General features: G+C 49.0%; 1 protein-coding gene and 1 non-coding gene across 4 annotated transcripts in view; both read right to left on the bottom strand.

Moving 5' to 3' along the window:
* BPI (bactericidal permeability increasing protein) overlaps positions 1 to 9,930 on the bottom strand; it is a 33,080-nt gene extending 23,150 nt beyond the window's left edge. For 2 of the 3 annotated variants that reach the window (XM_023227976.1, XM_023227978.1), the window contains exons 1-5: positions 9,707 to 9,930; positions 6,367 to 6,481; positions 4,991 to 5,119; positions 3,392 to 3,553; positions 2,119 to 2,182 (exon numbers count right to left, since the gene is read on the bottom strand). In XM_023227976.1, coding sequence (XP_023083744.1) covers positions 2,119 to 2,182; positions 3,392 to 3,553; positions 4,991 to 5,119; positions 6,367 to 6,481; positions 9,707 to 9,848 — 612 coding nt within the window. In that variant the 5' untranslated portion in view covers positions 9,849 to 9,930. The remainder of the gene's footprint in view (positions 1 to 2,118; positions 2,183 to 3,391; positions 3,554 to 4,990; positions 5,120 to 6,366; positions 6,482 to 9,706) is intronic. The other variant, XM_023227977.2, reaches the window with a different exon arrangement.
* Positions 9,931 to 12,349: 2,419 nt separating this feature from the next.
* On the bottom strand, positions 12,350 to 12,456 carry LOC111553326. The gene has a single exon (XR_002734900.1). It is a non-coding gene; the product is annotated as a U6 spliceosomal RNA (small nuclear RNA).
* Positions 12,457 to 12,667: the final 211 nt, after the last annotated feature.

Genomic DNA, 12,667 nt, shown 5'->3' with positions numbered 1-12,667 from the left:
CCCACCATCACCATCATCATCCCCACCATCATCATCATCATCCCCACAATCACCATCATCATCATCATCATCCCCACAATCACCATCATCAACATCATCATCCCCACAATCACCATCATCAACATCAACCTCACCATCACCATCATCATCGCCACCATCACCATCATCAACCTCACCATCACCATCATCATCATCCCCACCATCACCATCATCATCATCACCATTATCATCCTCACCATCACCATCACCATTATCATACTCACCATCACCATCATCACCATCATCCCCACCATCACCATCATCAACCTCACCATCACCATCACCATTATTATCCTCACCATCACCATCATCACCATCATCCCCACCATTACCATCACCATTATCAACCTCACCATCATCATCACCATCAACAGTAGTAGCAGCAGCTTTACTACTTATTAGCTTGGCTGCTATAGAGGGGCCACTTTTAAATGGTACTAAGAAATAATTGTAATTGTTCCAAATGTTAAATGTTATCTCAACACTCTTCTCAGACTATTACTTGATTATACAGACAGCTGAACTGTGGGTGAGCTAGCCTAGTGAGTGAGCACATTTTCTGCATTATCTCATGAATCCTTACAGTGCCTTGGTAAAGAAAGTATTAATGTCCTCTTTTTTTTTTTTTTTTTTTGAGACAGAGTTTCGCTCTTGTTGCCCAGGCTGGAGTGCAATGGTATGATCTTGGCTCACCACAACCTCTGCCTCCCGGGTTCAAGCGATTCTCCTGCCTCAGCCTCCCGAATAGCTGGGATTACAGGCATGTGCCACCACGCCCGGCTAATTTTGCATTTTTAGTAGAGACAGGATTTCTCCATGTTGGTCAGGCTGGTCTTGAACTCCTAACCTCAGGTAATCCACCCACCTCGGCCTCCCAAAGTGCTGGGATTACAGGCGTGAGCCACCACGCCCAGCCTAATGTCCCCATTTTAAAGATGGTAAAATTGTGGTTCAAGAAGGTCAAGTCATTTCCTCAAGGTTATACAGCTAGTTAAGCCCTGGAGCCAGGGCCAAAAATTACCCCAAGATGCTACCCTGAGACTTTGGTTGGGGATTGTCCTGCTCATTGGAACTGTCCCATCTAATCCCAACCGAGCCACTGGCTCCATTCTTGCCATGTGACTCTAAAACCCACTCTACAGTCCACTATGTTATGCGTTTTAACAAACATGCATTGATTTCTTGCTTTTTAAGCTTTTGACACAGTATGTTCAGATAGATGATCTCACGATTGATGCCCCCCTACCTGTTTAGTGTCTTTAACAAGGAAACCAACGTCTTCCACCTAGAAGACCACATGAGCCTCCTCAGTGGTCTCCTTGCCCCTACTCTTGGCCCCTCCAGTCATTCCCACAGCGGACAGGGAAATTGTTCTAAAGCACAGATCTGGCCAGGTCACCCCCTTGCCTAAAACCTTCAATGACTTCCATTGCCCTCTGGAGAGAGCCAAAACTCATTGCTTTTTGAGACAGGCTTAGATGATTCTTAAAAACTGATAATTTGTTAATGGAAGACCAGCCGAATGAATGGCCTCGTCCCTTATCTGAAGTATCTGGGTTGTGGATTTAGGCTGTGGGCACGGTTGGAGGAGTGCTGGCTGACACCTGTCCCTTATATTAGTTCCAGCCTCAGGGAATGGGCTACTACCGGGGTTTGGCCAAAGCCCAGAAGTGTAGCTTCATCAATGGCATTTGTTCTGAATGGGGAGCATCAAGGAAGGAACTTGGGGTGGGGTGGGGTGGAGGAAGGAGTCTACCAGGGGTATGGGAAGAGAGGGAGGCAGGAAGAGAATGGCATTTTCTCAGCAAGGAGGAAGGCTGGGGAAAAGCAGAGGTGGCCCAAGCAGGCATGAGAGAAAGTTTACTGGGAGTGTGGGAAGTGATCATCTCTTGGTCTCTTGGTGGACTCTTCAGCAAAACATACATGACTGGCTTTTAGAGCTGGGGTTGTGGTTTCAAAGGGCTATAAGAAGTACCAAGGGGTCTGGAGTGACAGCAGAGTGTCCAGAGAAGGGGGAGGTGTGTGGTCACTGAGGGCCCTTCCCCTCTGTTCGCTGATGGGGCTCCAAGCCCCTCCTACCTGGCTGTTCAACTTGTTTCGAAGCGTAGACTCAATTTTTTTGCGGAAGAGTCGGATCAGCCACCTAGAGATGGACAAGTAGGGAGATAGATGAGGCTTTTCGGTTGTCCCCGGGCTGGATTCAGGAGGCTGCCTCGTCTCAAAAGCTTTCTTCCCTCCTGGAAACAGGCCTTGGCACCCTCGCCCCTGAGCTCTCACTGCACACACCCCATCAGACACCCGATTTAGTGACCTGTTCGTGAGGCTATTTCCTGAATCCCTGCATGGCTGGGCCCCTGCCCCAGTCTCATTCCTCACCAGCCCCCTCCTTCATTGCACACCAGCCACACTGGCCTGCCATGTCCTCTCTCCTGTGTGTCCTCCCACCACCGTGCCTTTGCACATGCTGTTCCCTCTGCTTAAAACACCCCCGTCCCTAACACGTCCCTCACTAATGCCTACTTACCCTTTCATCTCAGTTCAAATGTCATTTTGCCAAGGAAGAATTGGCCTGCCCCCAGATGGGGTCAGAGCCTCCGGTTCTCTGTGTTCATAGAAGTTTGTACCTTTTTTTTCTTAATTCTTATCTCCTTTTGTAATTCTGTGTGAGCCACTCATTCATGCAATGCTTTGGTTAATGATTTTCTTCCCCACTGGGCTGAAAACTTTAAGAGAACAGGACTGTGTGTCTGAGTCTGGGGTGAAATAGACCTGCACTTGAACACTCATCAGCTGTAGCAACTTAAGCTGTTGCCTCTCTCTCCATGCCTTGGTTTTCTCCCCAGAAAACGGGGTAATAATAGACCGATCTCACAGAGTCATGGTGTGGCTTGAATGAGATGAGTGTGCTCAAATCAGTGCTGGGCACAGTCAGCCTCTGATAAATATTAGCTCTTACTAAGTTTTCATTGGTCACTCATTTCCTGACCACGTTGCACAAGCCTGGTGCAGATCGGAGTCTCACTAGATATTTGTTGAATGGATGGATAGATGAATGCCTGCAGATTTGTGATGACGATATAATTTAGTGCATATGTAACGTGCTTAGTATGAGCCTGGGACATAGTAAGTGCTCAGTTAAGTCTGCTGAATGAATATGGACTAAACAAATGATGCCTTGAGAAAGAGAGTGTCTGCTTCATCTGTGGACCCCTGGCTCCCGTGCCATGCCTGAGGCCTCTGAGCAAGGCCTGGCATGCAGGTGGCACTCTGGGTGTATTTTCGCAATACCGGGATGATTGGGAGAGTTCTTCTTTAGGTCCCTCCTCCCAGCCACAGCCCTGGGAGTCCATACCCCACTCTGCTCTTTGAGATGCGCACGTGGACCCTGTTGATGTGGCTGCTGCAGCTGGAGCAGGTGACGGTGGGCTTGCCTGATGTGGAGTTACTGCCCAGCTTCAGATCAGCCGAAATGGACACGCCTTCTACTCTCAGGTCAAAATTGCCGCTTGTTCTTCTGGAGAAAAACAAAGAGGAACGTGGAACAAATCCTTTCTTCCCACTGCCATTCAAACTTTACCCCAGTGCTGGAGGGCGGGTTTTGTTATTATCCCCACTCCAGGCGAGGAGATGCAGTTCAGAGACAAGAGGCAGCTTGCCCAAGGTCACACAGCAGCTGAGTGGGACAGTCAGGATTCCAACCTAAACTCTGAACTCATGTCTGACTGGCAGGAACCTGCTCTTAACCACTGCCTCAGCTGCCGCCCCAGCTGTGTGGCCTTGGGCATGTTTCTTACCTCTCTGAGCTTCCATTTCCTCCCTCAGACCCTGGTTCAGCAGTCAGACACCAGCGTGTGTGTCCCAGCTTTGCTACTAAAAAGCTGGGTGTTTGGGGCCAATGACTTTCATTAATTAATGCCCCCATTAATTCAGTAATGAGGTTAATAACTGCTCCCTCAGGGATGCAATGGGTTTTGGATAAGACAGTGGACATTCTTTTGTTTTGTGTGTGATCAGCAAGGGAAAAGATAGATGCAAAAGAGCCCAGGGAGAGACTTAAGTGATCCTTATTGTGGGGAGGAGACACACCGAGCAGTTCTTGTAAGGGCAGGCAGACTCACGCCCCTTTCATTCGCCAGGGCGGTTTCTCCTCCATTTTCCTCCCTAGATTTCCCACAAAGGAGACCTTCCTAAAGCAATGGTCACTCTGAACCACTATTGTTAGTGGGCAGGGTAGCTGCGGGGAGAGCCCAGGATTTAGATTCGGAGGTGTAGTTTGGGTTATTTGCCCCTATTTTTCACCCTCCCCTGCATTCATACCCTTGCCATTGCCTATCGTGGCAGGGTTGAGGAGGGTGCCTTTGCTTGTCCTTGACTTTGGGCTTGGCCACGTGAAATGATTTGGCCAGTGTTACATAAGTTCCGAGCCTGGGCCTTAAGAGGACCTGTGTGTTCCTGCTTTCCCTTTTTGCACCTCTGCTATCACCAAGAGTATGCTCTGCATAACCCACTGGTCCAAGGAGGAGGAGACACAGGTGGAGCCAAGCCTCCTTTGCTAAGCCCAACCCAGGTCAGCTGAGCCCCAGCCGGCACACAGATATATAAGTGATGACAGCTGATCATTGTTTTAAGCCACGGAGTTTGGGATAGTTTGTTACACAGCAATAGCTAACTGATAAACAGAAGCAATTGAAGGTTCCACCTAGCTTTCCACCGGAAGCCACATGCACCAACTCAGCCTTGCCAGTATTCTGCACTGAGATGTGGATAAATGCTCAGTTATTAACCAAGGGTTATGTAAAATCTTCTCATGTGTAGAATTTCCTGAGGAACCCTGTGGCGATAGGTGGTGACAGACAAGGCAAAAGTTGGGCATTCCAGAGGCCCTGACTCTCTAATCCTGTCCAAATACCACCAAGAGCACACCCAACAAACCGCAAGCGCAGAAACGCACATGAAATGTTTTCGTGCCTTCCATTTCCCGCTGATCTTGATGTTGGCGTTGCTGATGGAGAACTTAAGGCCCACATTGGGCACCATGCTTATCTGGCAACTGGGAAGCTGGAATTCACGGATGTCCATGCTGCAAAGGAGAAATGTGGATTTCATATAATTTCATATAATCCTAGGTGCCCACATGAGGACTTGGTTAATGGTTAATGCAGACTCATCCCCCACCACCTAGTCCTTCACTCCATCCATTCCAGGAGGAGCCCAAAGCTAAGACAGCAGCCTTGACAAATATGTAGGCAACTGGAGTGGCTTAGGTTTTGAAGTCAGAAAAAACTTGCATTTAAATCCTGCTCTTTAATATACTCTTGGGTTACCCTGGGCATAATTACCATGAGCCTCAGTTTCCTCATCTGTAAAGTGGTCACAATGATCTCTATTTTGCAGGGTGTGTGACAATCAATGAAGATAAAATAGGAGGCCCTTTAACTGGAAACTCTGTATAGGAGAGCTCTGTATAGCTCTGTCTTGTTTCACTATTGCAGCCCCAGAGCCTGCTGTGTCAGACATACAGTGGGTGCTCAAAATATCTGTGAATGAATGGATGTGCAAAACTTTGCAGAGGACTTTTAGGAGTTTTCTGCCCAGTGCACAACCCCCTTCTTATGATAACAGAACTACTAGATTATTTAGAGGAAGCCCCTCCCCACATCTGTTCCATGCCACTCCAAAGAAAGTTGCTCTCATGTCCATCTTCAGGGGGTGGAGCTTGCAACTTAGGCTCGGCCAAGTAGTGTATTTCATTCCCTGGCCACAGTGATTGGCTCAGGGCTGTGTACATAACCTAAGGTGGGCCAGTCAGAGTCTTAGGGCTCTCCGTTCAGAGTGCTGAGCAGGAGATCTAGCGAGACTTACTGGTGACTGTCTTGCCTCTGGAGGGGACACACTGCCTGCCAATTAGGCCTGTCCAAGGAAGTGATGCTGAGAGGTGGCAAGAGAGGAAACAGGGCCCAGTGGCATGTAAGCCTGCCTCAAGCTGAACCTGAAGCCAGACTCTTCCAGTGACTTTTCAGTCATGTGAGCCAATGCATTCTGCCTTAAGCCATTTTGGAAAAGATTTTCTGACCTTGAAACCTGGCACATTCTAATTGATATGTGGCACAGAGTTTGGGGGTTCATGACATTTCCTGGGAGTTGTGGTTTTTGTGGCTTTCTCCACGCTCAGCTGGGAGGTTGCCTCTCCTTGGGATGATGTAAACACAGGCTTTGGGATATGAAACTCTGTGGGTTGAGGAGTTTGTGGCTCTGCGTTCTAGCTCTTGGTGGTCCCAGAACACTGCAAGTCCTGCAAATCGAGGATTGAGCTCTGACAGGCCTCACCTGTAGAAGCTATAACGCCCCTTCCCAAGAAGCTTGATCTTAAATCTTCCTGAGTAGTCAGGAATCTTGATCCTCTTCAGCTCCTTTTGCAGCGCGGCTGTCCCCTGCTGGCTGGCTGAAGGGAGAAGGCAGGGGTGACAGTCAGAGGCACGGCCTGGAGCAGGTGACAGAGGGGCAGGGCAGGCTCTGGACCCTGGGCCCCTGTTCATAGCATGAACAGTGGCACTGGAAGGGTCAAAAACAGGGACCAGTTAAGGTTTCCTAGAAAAGGCCAAATAGTAAACTGACCCTTTATAGGAAACCAAACTGCCTCTGTCACAAATACTCAGCTCTGCCGTTACTGCACAAAACAGCCATAGACAATATCATGTTCTTCTGTGTGCCTGTATTCCAATAACACTTTATTTGTTGGCATTGAAATGAGAATTTCATATAATTTTCACATGTTGTGAGATAGTATTTTTCTTCTTTTGTTGTTGTTTTGAGACAGGGTCTCTCTGTGTCACCCAGGCTGGAGTGTGGAGGCATGATCACGGCTCACTGCAACCTTGACCTGCTGGACTCAAGTGATTCTCCCACCTCAGCCTCCCTAGCAGCTGGGATCACAGGTGTTTGCCACCACACCAGGCTAACTTTAAAAAAATTTGTTTAACATTTTTGCAGAGATCTGGGGTTTCACCATGTTGCCCAGCTGGTTTCGAACTCCTGGGCTCAAGTGATCCTTTTGCCTCAGCCTCCCAAAGTGCTGGAGTTACAGGCATGAGCCACTATGCCTGGCCCTTTTGATTTTTCCCCATCATTTAAAGATATTAAGACCATTTTTGGCTTATAGGCCATGCAAAAACTGAGGGCTGTAGTTTGCTGACCCCTGGTCTAAAATATCACCCCTGAAACACCCAGTTATGCATCCTACTAGTATTTGTTGGAACTTAATTTGTTATTTGCTCCATGCTACACCCCCCCAGATCCCCCACCTCTCTGAGTTTTGGGCTGCCTCCCCAGGGCCTTTGCACATGCTATTTCTTCTCCCTAAGAAATTCTTCCCTCCCATATTCACCCAGTCAGCCTCTAGTCAGCTCATTCATCACTTCCTCTGGGAACCCTCCCTGGCCCAGTAGATCAGAGCAACACCCTGTGCTATTCTCATGATGCTGTGGATGGCTCCTCCAGAGCCCCTTTTACCATTTGTAATCATGCACTTATTCACATTACTCTGACTAATGTCTCTCCCCTATTACATGTAAGCCCCCTGAGGTCAGCAGCAATCTGTTTCATTTACTGATGTGTCCGCCATATTCCCATTGTGCCTGACACTTTGAAGGCACTTAAGATTTGTTAGATGAGGCTGGGTGAGGTGGCTCACGCCTATAATCCCAGCACTTTGGAAGGCCAAGGCAAGTGGATCACTTTAGGTCAAGAGTTCAAGAGTTCAGCCTGTTCAACATGGTGAAACCCCGTCTCTACTTAAAATACAAAAAATCTGTTGGGTGTGATGGTGCGGGCCTGTAATCCCAGCTACTTGGGAGGTTGAGGCAGGAGAATCACTTGAACCCCGGAGGCGGAGGTTGCAGTGAGCTGAGATGGCGCCATTGCACTCCAGCCTGGGTGACAGGGCGAGACTCGGTCTCAAAACAAAACAAGAAAAGATTTATTAGATGAATAAATAATGTCCTAATGGCAGGAATTCTACCACCAGTTATGATGTGGCTAACAGCATCAAAGAACCAATTAAAAGGCAGACACATGACCTGAAAAGGAGTAAGTAGTAAGATGAAGGAGCCCAGACTTTGGGTTTTCTCGGAGCTAGTTAGGAAAAAATAATATCAATGAAATGTATTGAGCTTTACTCTGTGCCAAGCGCTGTTCTAGGCTCTGTGCATGTATGAATTTGTACAATCCTAGGAAGTAGGTCCTGTCACTACCCTCATTTCACAGATAAGGAAGCTGAGGTTCAGAAAGCTGACGTGACTTGCTAGGGGCCACACAGCTGACAAGGGGCAGAATTTGAACCCAGGCCTTCTGGTCTCAGAGCCCATGCCCTAGAGAAGGCTTTCTGGGGGTTCAAAAGTAAATGACACATAACTGGTCACCGTGTGGAGGGAAAAAAATGTGCAGTGTCCAGGATCTGTAAGCTGACAGAGACCAGGCCTCGAAGGGTCTCCAATGCCATGCCAAAGGGTCGGGATAGCTTCTGAAGGCAGTAGGGAGCCACGGAGAATGTGAGCCAGGGGAGGACATGAGCAGATTTGCTGCATTTCAGAAAACTCACTCTGATTGGCACAAAGGGACTGGGTAGAAGGGGAAACTGAGGCCGCTATGACGGAGCGTGAAGACCACCGAACTTAAAGACCCTGACTGAGCCTCTGCTTCGACAGGCTTCAGGGCCATACTCCTTCCTCCTAGCTCTTCTGTCTTGTGTGGCCTCCTGTCTGCAGCTCTAGGATTCAGAGACGTCCTGCCGGGCTAGGGTGGGAACTCAGGGATGGGATACCAGCTGCCCCTGAGTCCTGTCTGTTTCCCGAGGACACCCCAACTGGAGAGGCTCTGCCTTCCCCTTGGTCTGATTTCCCTGGGGCTGGGTATCACCCACTGCTCTGCAGGTCATCTCTCTGCCACTGAGAGGCAGCATCGAGCAACCCCACGCTGGGGCATCAGGCAAGACCAGAGCTCAAATCCAGGCTGCCCATTTCTCCCGTGTAAGTGTTGACAGCAGCAGTTTGTCTTACCCAGGCTGAAGTGAGGGTAAATGAGATTGTGTGTGTAAAGTTCCTAGCTCAATGCCTGGCACAGGTTAGAGCAGGACAGCAGGGGCTGTTTCAGGCCCTTCTCTCCTCTGCCTGGGCCTGGGTGAGGGGTCTGGGGGGACCCTCTTTGTGTCACCCAGCGGAGCACTGTGCACAGTATGGCCACCAGCCCCTGCACTGGGGAGAGCACGGGGTGGGGAGGTCCTCCCACTCTCCCTCTGACTCTGCTCAGCCTCCTCAGCATCGAGAAGCAAATGGCAAGGCTGAGAATTGGCTTTGGAAAGAAGAGAAGGGCTTAGAAGTCCAAGGTGGACGTTGCAAAGAGGGAAGGAGGGGACCATGAGGACCCTCAGGGGTCTGAGCACTGGACTTGGAGTCCTCTAGACCAGTTCTCCAGTCCCAGCTCTACCATCCCAGCCCTGTGATCTTAGGCAACTTGCTCTGCCTCAGTTTCTTCATATATAAAATGGGGGCAAGGGGACCTGCCCTGAGGAGCTATGAGTATGCCAGGTGATACGTCTAAAGGGCTGCACACAGTAGATGCTCAATAATTGCTCCTCAGGGGTGGAGAGGAGGGAAGGGAGCCATCCAATTACCATAGTCCAGGCCCTTCTGGGAGATCCTGACCACGACGCCAGGGTTGGCGGCCGCTGTCACGGTGGTGCCCACGGCAACCAGCACCAGCAGGGATGCCCATCTCGACGCATCGTGAAGGCCCCTGGCCATGTCCTCTCTCATCCTCCAGAGCTGCCAAGACCTCAAGGCCTTGAGGTGGGACCACGGAGCTATAAAGGAGTCCACTGGGGAAATGCAAGTCAGTAGAATGCGGAAAGGAGGAAGGAACCTGGCGGAGTGGGAGAGAGGGAGGGCAACTGTGGTTTTCCTTTGTGGTTAGGGCCCCACAGGCAGGGAGAAGTGCAGCCTGGGAGGCTCGCATGTGCATCTATGCATGCCTGTGTGTGCACGGGTGTGCATGTGTGTATGTGTGTGTGCAGATTGGTTCCCCTCCCTAAGCACCCCATCCCCTGTTCTGTGCCCCCACTCAAATCTCCCCACCTACCGACTCCCTTGAAGCTGGGTGGCACAGACATAAGGATTCATATTTTTCTTTCTACTTTTGATTTCTTTTGTATTTTTGATAGTAAAACATTTAAGAAAACAGATGCTTTAGTGTTTTCTTGTCCTGAGAGGCAGTAGTGGTAATGATTAAATGCTCACATTTTAGAGTCTAGTATCTTGGCTATGGTTTTACATCTTAGCCCTGTCTATTTCTCTAGTGGTCTGACCTCATGCAAGCCCTTTAACCTCTCTGAACCTCAGTTTTCTCTTCTGTAGAAGAGAAATATATAGTACTGCTCCCTCTCTGGATTGTGGAGAAGGTCAAATGAGCTTAAAACCACGTAAAGCATTTAGCACAGTGCCCATGCAAAATAAACGTCCAAATACTTAATGTTAAGGTTACCCTAATTTCAAAAGTAATCCATGTTTATTGGCCAAAATTTGAGAAAGAAACAAGAGAATACAAATTACATGTAACTCCCTCTTCCAGAGACAAGCCAAAGTGTATTTTAGAGCATTTCTTTTCTCCCTCTTTTGTTGGTAAGCATAGGTAGAGGGTCCATGTTTGTTTGTTAATGAATATAGGATCACCTGGTCAGTTTGGTAAAGTTGCCTTTTTTCAATAAACAATATGTAGCGAATGTTCTTCTCCAGCATTAAATATTTCATTGCTTCCTCATCCCACAGCTTTCTTATCCAAGCTTCTGTTTTTGTACATTTTTACTCAATCCTTTGGCAGATGTAGGACCTGAGGCTTCACCAGGGGAAGGGTTCTTCCCACAGTCACTCAGCAAGCTGCTAGCAGAGCGAAGATCAAAACACAGCCCTCCAGATGCATCCCACACCGGCCCGAATCCCTCAGCGCCTTGGGAGCTGGGGGGATGTAGACACTCCCCACCGCCAACCCAGCTTTCTAGACAGGTCCCTGTCTGCTCAGCCCCTGCCCCTCCCTCTGCAGCAGCCTCAGGCCTTGGGTGGGCAGGAACCCCACCGGGCAGCCTGCTCTGTCTCCATGGTGATGAGAGGAGGGGCGGGGCTGTAGAGGGGGCAGCCGGCTTCTCTCCCGCTGGGTCCTCATCAGCCCCCTGGTGCCCTGTCTCCCCGACTTTGGATTTTATGAAAGTCTAATGAAGTCCGCTGAGCCTGGAGGACGTGAGACCTTCTGAAGTTTTCTTCTTTTTTTCTTAAAAGTTTTTTTCTTCCTCTCTTTGTTTGGTTCTAAAAGAGTCTCCCCTCCTGCTTCCATCTGCAGCAGCTAGAATTCTTCTGGCTTGCTTCAGAATGAAAGCAGTGGCCGTGTGTGAAGCATCCACTGTGTACCAGATGCTTCACACGCATCATCTCCAAGCCAAAAAACAACCCTGAGAGAGGGATGATTCTTCCTCATTTTGTTTTAATATTATTATTATTATTGTAGAGATGGGGTCTCACTATGTGTCCTGACTGGTCTTGAACTCCTGGGCTCAAGTGATCCTCCTGGCTCAGCCTCTCAAAGTGTTGGGATTAAGGCCGAGCCACACTGTGCCTGACCTCGTCCCCATTTTGGAGAGAAGGAAACTGAGATGCAGCGATCACATCACTGTCATGGTCATTCCTTCTTTCATGGAGAGAAGATTTTCCCTCACCTGAGGCAGGTGCCAGGAGGAGTTATGACTGCAGGCCCTCACCCCGGCTCTCCCTTTTTCCAAGTGATTTGAGCCCCCAGACTCAGATGTCTGCATCTGTACCAGGAAGACTAGCAGCCAGAACACATAGATTGATGACTTGTCACAAAAATTAGATTTTTGAAAAATTATCTTGCACATTTTTGAACACTTCCAGTTCTTAGTTGCTTGAAGTTCCTGAGTTCCCCAAGGCCCAGGTAGATGTGGTATCAGTGAGGGTGTCAGCTAGGAAACGAATGTTAAGATGAAATCACAGGACAACAACCTCCATTGCTATAAAATTAGAATCTTAAAACCAGCTGACAGCTGGGGGTGGTGGTTCACATCTGTAATCTCAGCACTTTGGGAAGCCAAGGCAGGTGGATCACTTACTGCCACGAGTTCGAGACCAGCCTGACCAACATGGTGAAACCCTGTCTCTACTAAAAATACAAAAATTAGCCAGGCGTGGTGGTGTGCATCTGTAATCCCAGCTGTTCAGCGGGCCAAGGCACGAGAATCTCTCTTTTTTTTTTTTTTAATATGGAAAGCTTCACAAATTTGTGTGTCATCCGTGCACAGGGGCCATGCTAATCTTCTCTGTATCGTTCCAGTTTTAGTATATATGCTGCCGAAGTGAGCACCACGAGAATCTCTTGAACCCAGGAGGCAGAGGTTGCAGTGAGTCAAGATCACGCCATTGCACACAAGCCTGGGCGATAGAGCAAGACCCTGTGCTCCCCACCCCACCACCACCACCAAAACAAAAACAACAACAACAACAAAACCAGCTGGCAAGTTTCTGAACAAGCAACCCACTGGCTTCCCTGATGTCTCATGCCCAGCCAAATCTAG

Source organism: Piliocolobus tephrosceles, chromosome 20 (assembly GCF_002776525.5).
Source record: "Piliocolobus tephrosceles isolate RC106 chromosome 20, ASM277652v3, whole genome shotgun sequence".
In the NCBI taxonomy this organism is placed as follows: domain Eukaryota; kingdom Metazoa; phylum Chordata; class Mammalia; order Primates; family Cercopithecidae; genus Piliocolobus; species Piliocolobus tephrosceles.
Note: the sequence above shows the minus strand (reverse complement) of the source record. Positions and strands in the feature narration are given on the sequence as shown.